Source organism: Macrosteles quadrilineatus, unplaced genomic scaffold (assembly GCF_028750875.1).
Source record: "Macrosteles quadrilineatus isolate MER2022 unplaced genomic scaffold, UCM_ALF_1.0 Scaffold_2__2_contigs__length_208266976, whole genome shotgun sequence".
Lineage (NCBI taxonomy): Eukaryota > Metazoa > Arthropoda > Insecta > Hemiptera > Cicadellidae > Macrosteles > Macrosteles quadrilineatus.
The window spans coordinates 26,144,267-26,158,445 of record NW_026542595.1 but is presented as its reverse complement, the minus strand read 5'-3'; the positions used below and the strand labels follow the sequence as shown (position 1 = coordinate 26,158,445).

The 14,179-nt window shown below is 33.3% G+C and overlaps 1 protein-coding gene across 1 annotated transcript in view; it reads left to right on the top strand.

The window, feature by feature from the left end:
- Window positions 1–14,179, top strand: part of LOC128984747 (cGMP-specific 3',5'-cyclic phosphodiesterase) — a 266,127-nt gene that overhangs the window by 210,366 nt on the left and 41,582 nt on the right. Inside the window, exons 7-10 of the mRNA XM_054404093.1 lie at window positions 4,592–4,710; window positions 10,069–10,227; window positions 11,349–11,438; window positions 12,278–12,421. Of these exons, the coding sequence (XP_054260068.1) occupies window positions 4,592–4,710; window positions 10,069–10,227; window positions 11,349–11,438; window positions 12,278–12,421 (512 nt within the window). The remainder of the gene's footprint in view (window positions 1–4,591; window positions 4,711–10,068; window positions 10,228–11,348; window positions 11,439–12,277; window positions 12,422–14,179) is intronic.

The window sequence follows — 14,179 nt, the reverse complement described above, 5'->3', positions numbered from 1 at the left end:
AATAGCTATTTACCTTACAAATGTAGTAAGAGCGTTTTTAACAATGCGTTTTTGCGTGATGTAACAACGCTCTTACTACACTTGTAATATAAATACTGTAGCTACTACTACGTCTAAAGACATAGTAGTATCTACTATATTTTATAATGTTTGAAATGTATTAGGTCTTGCATCTGAGAGAATCATCCGCGGGGGTTTGCTGAATTGTAGCATTGTAGGGCAACTTGAACATTAACTCCACCGACTCAACACATTCAAAGTCCAATTACTGTAAATTGCAGTTGATGATAAACTTGGTTTATCCTAGACTCTAATTAGCTCATTTTCCATTCTACATGGTGTTCGGCAAGAAGTATTTACTTACCTTAATTAATTATTTTAGTTTAAATATTGGATAAACAAAATGTACCTAAAAATTTATAAAACTAGAAATTTTTTTAAGAAAATTGGTAGCATGAAACAAGTTTTTAACCGTACAATCTATACTAATATATAAATAACCCCGCCGCAGCAAACCAGCAGACTAAGCAAATTTCCATTTGCCTGATTGGATTTACACTAAAATTTCTCCTTAAAAATATCACATTTATTCCCTATTTAAATCGAATCAGTTTAACACATACTTAGGTTTGCTGCAACAGGGAGGGTTAAAGTGTTTTTTTATGTAAAATGTTAATGGTTAGTAAGAAAATAAAAACATTTTCCAAATTTGGGCAAAATATGTTGATAAATAAGCAAACTACAACAGTTTACTTATCCTCCATAAGAATAACATGGGAATTTTAAATTAAAATTTTTTTTTGAATTTTCTCCGTAACCATTAGGCGCATTATAACGCTTCAATATACTAAATTATTTTTTTTTAAGCTCTACAAAATAGTTTGGAAAGAAATTGCAAAAATTTAAGTTTTTTGGGTCAAAAATGGGAAAAACCCATTTTTACCCCATAAAAGCCCCCAAAAAAACCCCCGTTCCCATGGTCCGATCATGCTGGTTCGCGAACTCGTTCGAATAAACGTAGGTTTACACGTTTGTACCAAATTTCATCAAAATCGGATCATTTTTGCTCGAGTTATCGCGCTAACGGACATATATATATATATATATATATATATATATATATATATATATATATATGAATTTGAACGGATGCTATTTTTGGCCTCTAGGGACCTCAAAACGAAAAAAAATCGGTCCCGGGTCCAGGTCTTACCATGAGTACTACGGTAATAGCTTATTCCCTATGTGGGAAATTCGCTAAAATGAGATGGTGTGTGTGTTTGTGTGTGTGTGTGTGTCTGTCTGTTACTTAATAACGCTAGAACCACTGAACCGATTGAAATAAAATGTTGTATGAAGGTAGCTTATATACCTGGTTAACATATAATTAATACTTTTTACTATTTACATTCTTCCAAAATGTAAACATTGAAACTTTGGAAGCCCATGGCGTAGCCCAAGGGAAATATAATGACAGGCCTATTCCTGTTATTGTATTTCCCTTGGGCTACGCCATGGGCTTCCAAAGTTTCAATGTTTACATTTTGGAAGAATGTAAATAGTAAAAAGTATTAATTGAAGTCAGCTGTAAATACTATAATTTGACAGTTCAAACAGCAGGTTAAGAGGTACAGGTTCTGCTCCCAAGATTCTAAGGTTTTATGATTATGAGAATAGTTTGATTAAATTATTTATGAAAATATACTTATTTTCATGGAAACAGAAGGATCATCACAATGTATATTCTTTTTGATATGGTAGCTTTTTGTTTACAAATTTGAACTGATAAAAAATTTCTGGATCAGGATTTTAATAGGTTTTAAAAACTAAGAGATACTGGTACAGCTTTAAAAATTTAACTGACTCAATGTTTACACTTTTATTTGTGTTTTAATTCAATTTACAAACTAAATTTCAATTACACCTACTTTTATTCTGTCCAGAGGTAGCTACTACTTATTTTCTTATATCATCTACTTCACATTCGGTTTTTTTATCTGCTTTAATTTGACTATGGAGAATATCACAAAACTAAGCTGCACGCAATTCACTTTTGTTTCTAAAATCTATTAAATATCTGTAATGTAACTATGTTTCTTTACTCAATGTTTTAAATAATGATTTAAATTAATACAAATACATACACGTTTTGAACTATGGAATGAGATAAAATAATAACTGTTATGTATTATGTTGTTGATTTACATTTAAATTGATGAAATTTGTGCCCTGATTAACAATAATATTGGTTGGCTTTCTAACAAAAGGTAATACACGCATTCCATTAGTTTATTTTTGCTTATTAGTGATATATACACACTTTTGATCTGCAGGTAAAGATTGAACTTGGAAAAAAGCTCATTAGCTACTAACGGTAAAATACATTAATTTTAAGTGAAATCAATATAAACTTTTTTTTTTTTTTTTTGCTTTACTACAGTGCTTTATGTTGTGCGATTATTTTTCCTTATTTACTTATCATTTGATAATTTAATCGTGTGGGTACATTATTTCCATAAATGCATCAGCGTCTCATATAATTGGTACTAAGTAGCCTTATAAGTTAGCCTAGCCTTAAAGAAAGATAGTTTTTTCAAACTAAGAGTTTCAATTGAGTTATGTTTCTGAAACCAAAGGGGAATGGGTAACTATTTTATACAACAGAATACAGAATTGAAGATCATTTTTTTTCGCTTCAGTGTCCTCTCCGTTGCGAAGCATGGGTACAACAGCTAGTAGCATTTAAAATCCTTTGTGTAACCCTGTAATTCTGTCGAACAGGTGATCGTCAAATGCCATGTACTATTATTCCATAAGCTCGTTCTCTTATATAGATGTCATGTAATTTGAATGCAAGGGATAAACAATATTAACAAACTTAACTCAACAAATATTAACTCGTTTATAAACTTAAAAATTTAAATGCGAATAATATTATAAACCATAAAGATAATAAAAACAAAATTATGTTTTTTCTGACGAGGCAACTGTCTCCAGTTCGGATACCAACTTACACTTAATTAGCAAGACTATATTTTTCATCACTGGCAATAAGTAATTAAACAACGTTGGCAATAGCATTATACAGTATATGAATAACGTGTCAACCCTATTCAGATAATATTCAGCTTTGAAAATTTAGATTTCAATATTAATATTTTAATACAGCGTAAACAGGAGTCAAACTAGTACCACTTAAACACTGTTTTGAGATATTTCTTAGCAATTTGAATTCAATTGTACAAATTATTCATCATCATCATGATCATCATCATCATCATTCTTTTATGAATTTTTCCCTCAAGGGGTAGATAAAATAAATACATTTCCAAAATACAAGTACATGAAAAAACAAAGGTTGGTAAATTAGTTTTACTAATAACTAGGAAAATTAATAAATAGATAAATATTAACATGCACTAAATAATTCAATAAATATTTCAAAAATAAATATAAACATAGAATACCGGTAGAAGAACAATATATCTGCACTGATAGCTGAGCTAACATTCAAAATTAATTGTATTGAAACATGCATGAAAAAAAGAGATCTGCATTAACATTTGTTTTTCTACAAATGATTTATATGTCCTAAAGTGACTATTATTGACCCAACAAAATCTAGATCGGTAGATGGGGGAGAAGGCATGCAAGCCCGTATGATGAATTTTTTTTCATTTAATAGCACCATTTTAAGCAAAAAAAAAAAAAAAACATTTAAACTTCGAGCGTTTGTTACTTTTGTAAATTACTCCTCAAAAATGTGTTCGCCTTTTTTATTGTATACCTACTACAGCTGTTAACGCTATTTATATGCAACAAGTATCTATATATTGATTTGAAACTGTTTTTCTTTGTCATAGCTAAATTGAGAGAACGGCTGGGCGTAGAAACTCGGTAGAGGTGTCTAAAGAAAGGTCTTGGTCTGTAGATGAGCCATCAAAAGAGAAAGGTTGTTTACCTTATGTTTGCCAGGTTCTTGAGAAATTTAGAAGTTTGCGCTCTATGGCCACACTTGTGGCGAAATTTACTGTACATAGAGCGTAAACTTCTAAATTCATCAAGAGCCAGGCAAACGGTAAACAACATAATTAATCATTTGTTCTTGAATATGGGAATACCACATAAATTCTAGATAACTAGAGGACGAGTTGTTGTTTATGTTCAGATCGTTGTATTTGGCTAAACGAGGTTTTAAATAACTGAAATAACAAGAAACAAATTGCAAACGAATAGACGATACTAGCTGCACCGGACAGAAATAACAATAAACTCGTTTTCAGCTGATCCATACCATAAGGATGACAAATATACTTAGGAGTATGTTTAATCTATGATATTACTAAGCAGTGCTGTTTTTCTTTATAAAATCAGCTGGTTTAAAAGTTAGCAAAATGGACAGCTGATGTCATCAACTCCAGTTGATAGCTTTTTCACAGTAGGTAGGTTGGTTAACATGACTACTGTAACCATGCAATGCATTAGCGGCATACATCAATTTATTCTTCTGTATCCAATAGTCAATGGTATAACGCACATAATCTGTTACTCAAGGTGTTTGATAAGTTATTTGTTGTGTTTTGTGTTTCAGAGTTGGACGAGGCGGTGCAGAAAGCCAAGGCTGAGGAGATCAGGATACCGTTCGGCGTAGGTGTAGCAGGAGCCGTGGCTCAGACCAAGCAGCCTGTCAACATAAAGAATGCTTATGAGGTAACATTCCTTACCACTATAGAAGTGATTGAATCTTGTTATATGTATCATTAAGTATTGATGAAGAAAGTGAATCCAAAATGTCCTGACCTAGTTTCATAATATTTTTGTTTCCATTCACTTGTTCAGCTTTTGTAATCGTAGGTACATGGTATTATATTTGCATAAATTGCACAATCAATTGCTTAAATGCTAAAAATTATAGAAGAAAACCTTTATATATAGTGGCACGATGAAATCTGCCATGCTTTACTAAATTTATTCCATTTAAGTCCAATTTGAGGTTTTGGAAAACCAAAACTACACATACACCAATTGCGTAAGAAACTACCAAATTGGTTTGTTTTAGGTAGAGAAATACTAGTATGTCAAATATAAACTCAAATATAAAAACTTGCCATGGGCTTGTTCTATTTTGAAAATTATAAAATGTACTGGGTGCCTGATAAGCACTCTCTAATGGCTGCTGCTAAATACAGACAATGTTTATAGAGTAAAACTTCGGCGATAAGATTAAATGTAATTATTGAATTATATTATTAATTTAATCAAACAGTGATACAAAGATTATAAGACATATATTTTACCTCATAATGATAAAAATATTTAAATAATTTACAGAAGTAATAATTATGTAAAATAACAAAACATACAAAATGTAACCATTCTACCTTTATCAAGTTAAATTATTTTTCTTTTAATTTGTCAGTTGATAAAGGGTAGAACTTAAATGTTAGTGTTTTGTTGAATGTTGAGGTGTTATTTGCAAAGCAAAGTATTATTGTTTCTCTGGTGTTAAAGGGCAAAGTTCATGAGGTGCTTGAAAACCAGTGTTGGGAAGTAGCGCGCTACAAGTAGCGACGCTACAGTAGCGCGCTACTTTTTTTGTAGCGTTAGCTGTAGCTACACTACTTTTAAGATTTTGTAGCTTTAGCTGTAGCTAGCTACATTTTTAAAGTAGTTGTAGCGGAATTTTAGCTACTTTTCTCGCTACATTAACATTGTTTGAGATAGTGATTTTTATCATAACCTCAACCTTACGTGAAACAACCTCTTTCAAACTGAGATTTTCAAAAAAAAGGCCTACTTTCTTGGCTTCATACAGCTGGTTGCAGCCGTTTCATTCCCTATTACAACGTTGTGTGGACATGGAGGCCATTAAATGAGTGTTATCCACATTTTTGGCTCTAATTTCCTTAATTTACTACTCTATGATTACTCAGATAAAATAAAATCACTAGATGCAGACGACGTTTAAACGTTACCGGTGACAAGAGAAGCTATTGAATGCTTGCAAGTGATTGACAGGGAAATTAGTAGTCAATTTAGTTTCTTTATTACATCGATAGTGTTTCAACTTGGGTTTTAATGGAAACCAAAAACCAACACTAAACCTTAAAATAATGAGAAAGCTGGTCTATCAACCTTTGCTTCAGCTGTTGATATTGGTTCATCATCACAAGCCCTTCCTTGGTTAGATTACGAAGATTGTTCAAAGGTTTACTAAATTAACAGAGAGGAAATTACTTGAGATTTAAGATATGCCTAGACTACATGATAATTGTAACGAAAAAATCCCCATATAACATGAAACTTACATTGAAAAAATAGCATAGTTTGCTCCTGCTAACAGCTCTTGTATAGGACTATTCCTAGGCTATGCTATGGTTTAAGACCAAGTTCCAAGTTCAATTATTATTAATATATCTGTTTAGTCCTTGCAAGAACAAGCCTACTATAGCCAACTTGTTACATAGCCAAGTAGGCCTACATGTTATTTTCAAATTTGTTACTTTACAAATTTCAACATGTTTAAATTAAAAGCCGATTTCAGTATGAGTTGTTGAATACTGTTTTCTGTACCAACTAGGTTGAAGCACAATTTGCCCTATGCATAATGACAATAAAGGACGATTTCTTGACATTGAAAAGTGTTATTCATAGAACAAGTAACTTATCACTATGTTTAAAAGTTATAGCAATGTCGTTTTTAACATTAAAAGAAAAGAAAGGCAATAAACTCCAATTTCAGTAGGCTAGGCTCTGTAACACAAAAAATATTTTTAAATAATCGTTTTACAGTTTTATTGGTCTTAATTGTTGATATAAGACATCTATAAATGAATCTATATTTAAGAAATAAAATGAGCTTTTAAAATATAGTTTGGTTGTGTGTCCTTTGAACTTAATGAAATTTACATAAGTTGCTTCAAAATAATGCAATAAGTTATTTAAAAATAAGTAGGTACTTCATATGATGGGACACCCAACTATTTGTTTCTGTTGTTGTAATGTTTGGTTTATAATGCCAACAAATTAAATACACTCTAGGAATAATTTGTTTTCCAAGTAATGTTAGTTAATGTGACATTTTTTGTTTAAATGTTTGTTCAATAAAAATGAAGTTGAAATTAATTTTACATTTACCTAATGTGCGTGGAATAAAAAGTAACGTCTTTGGAAAAGTAGCTAAAATTGTAGCTGTAGCTACATTTCATTGTAGCTGTAGTTGTAGCTAGCTACTTCTTTCGGAACTGTAGCTGTAGCTGTAGCTAAGCTACTTTTTAGGAAATGTAGCAGTAGTTGTAGCTAGCTACATTTTAAAAGTAGCTTCCCCAACACTGTTGAAAACACAATCCAGACTACCTAATCACTATAAGTTTTAAATGGAAAAACACACTGTCGTAACTGAAAATCAGGTAAAATAATAGAACTTATAAACGTGTTTTGGGTTTTAAGATATTTCTAATTCTTCTCATAGTGTGCTATATAAATATCCTTATATTGTTTATTTTAATTCAAATATTTGTAAAACAATTTTATTAAATACCATTCTACTGTCCTAAAAAATATGATACAAATTGTTACATACAGAATGATATCCATATAAAAGTTCAAATAAATTTAAGGTAGGTTAAAATGAAAATAAACTGTGTAAAAAAATTAATGATGTACCGGTATTTAGACTTTTAATTACTGTTTTTTTTTTTTTTTACTTTAATTCAGCAATCACATTGAATTGAGTTGTAAAGTGTATACTTCATCTACTTCAGAGACTGTTCAGTTTATCTCATTTCAACCGAAGAAATTCCTGCTGAATAAAAGTTAGTATCCATCCTAAAAAAGTAAACATTAAAAGAACTTGTTTGTGATTTCTTAACTTATCTTTCTTTTATTACATAGTACAATAATTTGGAACATAAACGTTTAAGTCAAGTCCCATCTTCTGATGTGTCAGAAATTAAAAAAATAAACTTGCCAACCTATGACGAAACCCATTTATGTAAAATCTATATATATAAAAGGCAAAGCCCTCACTGACACACTCACTCACTCACTCATCACTAATTCTCCCACTTCTCATTTACCTAGGAGGCTGAAATTTGGTACACTGATTCTTTAGGCATTGAAGTGGTTTTTATTCTGATCGGACTCTCGGGCTCCGCCCCAGTGGCTCTGGTGTTTCCCATGTTAACCTAATGAGTACTCATATTTAAATGGAATTAATGAATCATAACAGCTGTTTCAATTAAACAAGTTGGTTCTGTTCTATGATGTTCAATAGCATTAAAGTTACAAGGATTACCAACAGGGTGCAGCACTATTATTTCTTTTACATTTATGACAACAGCTAATTTGCAACCAAAAGGTGAGTGAGCGTAGCGAACGAACTTCAACCTGGAGGCGAGTGAGCGTAGCGAACGAGCTAACCTGAAGGCAAGTGAGCGCAGCGAACGGGCTCCAAACCTAAAGGTGAGTGAGCGTAGAACTTCAACCTGGAGGCGAGTGAGCGTAGCGAACGAGCTAACCTGAAGGCAAGTGAGCGCAGCGAACGAGCTCCAAACCTAAAGGTGAGTGAGCGTAGCGAACGAGCTCCAACCCAAAGGTGAGTGAGCGTAGCGAACGAACTTCAACCAGGACGTGATTGAGCCATGCGAACGAGATCATCTTGAAAATTAAACGTAACGGTACTTTCTTTCCATCGGTCTGTCTTAGGGGAAACCTATAACTTAGGCGATACGAAGTTCGACGGGTCAGCTAGTAATAGTATAATTTATCACTAAGGCCTGAAGTGACTCTTTTTGACCCGGAGTCAAGTTTTACGATCGAGGCGAAGCCGAGGGTTAAAGAGACACTTTTTGGCCGTGTGGTTTTCGTCATATCGCATCGTTGATAAACGAACTAAGATAGAAAACGAAATAATTTGCATGTAAATTGTTTGGACCTCTCAAAACAACTTCCAGCTTGTTTTCAATTCTGCTAATCCTTATAAGCAGCTGTTTAATAAGTGATTCAATTATTTCGTCTATTACGATTGGGATACCATCGATATGTCGAGCGATCAACAACGATAGGCTAAAAACTTACCTAATAAAACAATCGATAAATAATTTGATCGATATGATTGCCACAATCGAAATTTACAGCTGTTTACAACAGCTGGTTTTTACTCCCTAGGGGCCAAAAACTATTATTTTCATGCTGCATCTATCCACACCAACAAAAGAGCCCTAAAGTTCAAGCTATAGTTACCACGAATATTAGAACAGAAACGGTAAGGACCATAAACATAAACAAATGACGTCATTGGCGAGAATGTATATTGTAGAATGTCTATACTTGGAACCATGAAAGGTGGTTTGGACTATATTTGACAGTTCCATTTGAATATTAATGAAATCATGTAGGCCTATAGGCCTACCTTCGGGCCTAGTGACATGGTTTCTGTATGATTATGATCCATAAAATTTTTTTTTCTTATGTCCGTGCTAGATATTAATTATTCATTTTTAAAACTTAATTTTAAATTTCTATCATTCAATCAGATGGCACTCTAATAATAACCAGATCATGAATATAAATCTTGTATCAAAGATTTGTTAAAGAACATTTGATCTACGACGACAATAAAGTTTACTTTCTCTGACCTCATGTTCACTTATCACTCTGCCTCCTCACAATAAATCACCGTAGGATGGAGAAAAACATTGGACACCTCAAGAGTCAACAACCCTTACCTTGTTTGGATATTATATCTAAAATGGACTTATGAACCAAACATTAAAAACTATACTTTAATTTTAAGTAAATTCCAAACTTGTTAAAAAAAAATATTTTGTAACTTTTGTATTACGTGAGATAAGGATAGAGAAGGAGAAACACAATTACAAGAGGATGTTCTTCATTTTGTTGTCCTTAAAGGCAATATAATGCATTTGACCTTTAATCCACGAATGGAAACAAGACTGATAACCTTAAATCATTACAGTAACTAAGATAATGCTGTTCCTTTTGTGTCTGCTGCTTCTTCACTTCCCTAAACTTTAAAAAACTTCAAGGGTGATATATGTGTTGCAGGACCCTCGGTTCAACAGTGAGATAGACATGAGGACTGGCTACAAGACCAAGCTCATTCTGTGTGTACCTATATGTAACTACGAGGGGGACGTCATAGGAGTGGCCCAGATCATCAACAAGACTGACTCATGCAATGAGTTCACTGACAGGGACGTTGAGGTCTGTTGTCGATTGATTCGGATTTTTACATACATTGTCGTTCAAATAACTATGAAATCACAAAGTTCAGTGTCTTTGATGTGACATTAAAAAACTAATGTTAGAATCAAAGTGAAAATTTTGAAACGTACGTTTTAATGTCCCTGGCCCTGGCCTTTTCTTTCATAGATACTGTTTCTGCAGTATATTATTATGGGTTTTCATATTTTTTGGGACGGGGGCAACATGACACAAACATTTATCTGGTTAACAATAGGTTCTAGGCATTTTTTCTTATTTTTAAAGTTTCATTTTTCGTTTGTTTGGAGTTATACAAACTTACAGAGATGTTGTTGAACTTTTTTTAGATTTTTTTAGTTTTACGATTTCTTTTTTAGAAAGACCAAATTTACCAAAGGCTTAATGAGCTGTTTATTGTAAAATGGCCCTAAAACTAAATGTATTTCCAGCAAAACATATTTATAAAAATAACTTTAACTATTTTAATATTCATTTTTACGTCTGCTATGGTCGTGACAGAATTTCGTGTTTTTCCACTAAAGATGCTTTATTAATAAAAAAAACCACCAAAACCACCAAAGATATTGTGTTACCATGGACATTTTATGAAACATCAAAAATGTCAATGTAATAAAAAAATAAAAAACTGTAACATTTTTTTATAAAGTTCTTTTTTTAAAGCGTACGTTTTTAAATTTTCACTCATCAACAAAGCATTGTTATGTTCAACTCATGTTTGGTCAGTTAACTTGTAGGATTAACAATTAATATGTGTTCAAACGTCACATGGAAAGCAAACAGTTGTGGGTGGATCTGTTGATTGGAACCTGTGCAAATGCACTGATACACTAAAACTATAAGATTAGGTTTTGATTATTAAACTTTTTCATCAATATAAGTTTTAAGTTTTATCCATAGTTCTTAAATTGGCACTTATTTTGGTTAGTATGTTGTAACTGATTAAAATAGAAACAAATAAACTAAAACAACCCGACCTTTCCCACCATCTCTCTTCCTATTTTGGCATCCTTTCAACTTCCTACCGTACATATACTTCTTATGTTTAATGTTTTTCGCTCATCTTGTAAAAAAAAATCATAATAACCTCTTGTGTTTTCCAGGTGTTCCAAAGGTACCTTACCTTTTGTGGAATCAGTATTCAAAATGCTCAGCTATTTGAAATGTCAGTTCAAGAATACAGAAGAAATCAAGTAATCCATTCTTTTATTTACTACTAATTGTATATATTACTAAACATTCAACTATATTAGTGCCTTGGCAATATCACACACATGACCTTTGTGCATTTTGGGAAAGGTCAGACAAAAATATAATTCCTCTGGGCACTTCAAACCTCACTACACAGTTCGTCTAGCTATGTCATAATCATGTAAAACTATGTGCTCTATGTATTGATTCAAGTGTTGTTTGAAGTAGATTCAATATTAGAAACAAATAAAAATATGATTTCACAATCAAAATTTTGATCAAAACGATTAGGCCTGCAGTTAAAAATTAATTAAACTACCCATTAGTTTCTTTTAAAGTATTTCCTAACAGTTTCAGTCATCTCGAATTTAAGTGTAAATTGTAAAACTACAATTATATTACGACAATAATGGGTTTTTTACATAACTCAGTCAAATAGCCCAATGATTACTATTGCACATCAGCTTTCATGTTTCGTTGGGAAGACAACATTTTCCAAAGCTTGTAACTCGTCTAAAAAACAATTAAAACACGCACTACAAAATGTTTGTTGTTTATTCATACCATTTTAATTTTTTTTTTGTGTTTGTGTCGTTGGTGTTTTAAATTAGTTTTTGACGAGTTGCAAGCTCTTTGGAAAATTTTGTCTTCGCAACGAAACATGTAAGCTGATGCGTGCAATAGTATTCGTTGGACTATTTGACTGAGGTATGTAAAAAAAAAAAAAAACCTATGGTATTGTCTTAACAATATAGTCCAGGGGCCATGAATTATATTATATTACGTTTAGATTGTATGCAGTGTTGTATTGTATAGTGTAGTAGCAACTGATGTCTGTTAGATCCTGTTGAACTTGGCTCGGAGTATCTTCGAGGAGCAGAACAACCTCGAGTGTCTGGTGACCAAGATCATGACAGAGGCTCGAGACCTACTCAAGTGTGAGAGATGTGCAGTGTTCTTGCTTGACTCTGACTGTGGCGAAAAGGTGACAAAATACAGTATATCTGAGAAATAACACGTTGTGTAAATACTACTCAAATAGGGCTTTAAAATAGGCTTTACTAGTCTAAATAGTGCAAATAACATCACTTCTGAACCTATATAGTACATTCGTTGTGTTATCTTTTAATAATCCTATCTAGCAAAAGGTTGATTTTATATAGTAACAAGACCAGGGTAAAAACCGTTCTCATACAAATAATGTAAAACACGCTAACGATGTAGATAAATAAAACACAGACAGCTCTATCTGGATTAGCGTCTTGGACAGCGTTGGAGGATTAGTAAGCAGGGGTGCCAAGAGGGGGGACAGTGGCATGAATGCCTCCACGGGATTTTCAGTAAATTTATTTTACATATTGCCATTAATAATTTATCATGTTTTTTTATGAGAAGCCCTAAAATGTTTTTATTAAATCCATACACCTTAATAACACTTTCACTGCAACATAATTTTGGCTATTCATAACTAAAATTTGTTCCTTGCAACAATTCAATGTCTTCGCCACCTTAGCATTAAGACGGGGTAGCATCAAGATATTGCCGCAACAACGGGAGGCGGTGATGATGTCTTTGCAGCAGTGGTGGGAATGTGAAGATTGCCAAGATGACAGGAGGAGATGATATCCTTGTGGCCACAGGAGAAAAATATTAACAAACTGATGAGATTATGGAAAGTGATGATATTTACCTATTGGAGACCGCTGAGGGATGTAAAACTATAGCTGCTATCAGGAGGCAGTTATGATTTCTTCGCAGCTGTGGAGGGGTGTTAGGATATTTTTGCAATCATGGGAGGTGGTTATGTTGGCTAGTGGCTACGCAGCCATGGGGGGATGTCAAGATTGCCAAGATCACAGTAGGTGATGATAACATCTTCACGACCGCGGAGATATGTAAAGATTGCCAAGATATTGGGAGGCATTGATAAGTTAATGTGTTTGCAACCGCTGAGGAATGTCAAGATATTACCACAATCTCAGGAGATGGTGATGATGTCTTTTTGACCAGGGATGAAAGCGGGGATGTCAAAATATTGCTCCGATCACAGGAGGCAATGATGATGTCTTTGCAAACGTGGAGGAATGACAAGATTGCCGAGATCAAAGGAGTTAATGTTGATGTCTTTACGACCTCTGAGGGATGTCAAGATATTGCCACGTTCTCAGGAGCCTGAGATGATGTCTTTTGTAAACCTAGAAGAAAGGGGAGGGATGTCAAGATCTTCACGTTCTCGGGGGATGTCAAGATGTAGCCACGATAACAGGAGGCAACGATGATGATGTCTTCGCGGTAGCTTTGGGACCATCTATATATTTCTGAGATCACAGGAGTGGATGATGATGTCATTGCAACCACCTGCGAATGACAAGATGATGTCGTAGTCATGGATTATTGTCATGACGACTTTATGATGCAGTCAGAGAGCATTCTTGTACAATTCGCTGAGAGAAAAATAGTCCTATTTTCTTCATTCCTCGAGCGGCCACCTGGTCTTGGGGTTTTTGTTTGTAGCTACCTAATTTTTTTCCGGGTTGGGTGAAAAGACCATTCCGAATTCTCTATAATGAGAATGGCCTTTTCATAATTTCAAAATTACTCAACTATCCATCGCAACTATTTAATTGTCCTCATAATTTTTTAATTGAAAAACTTTGTTAGAGGGATGGGCACCTCTGCTAGCTAGTGATGCATATTCTAGACTTTGGTGCCAGAGACAAAAAGGTCCAACACATTTTTAGTC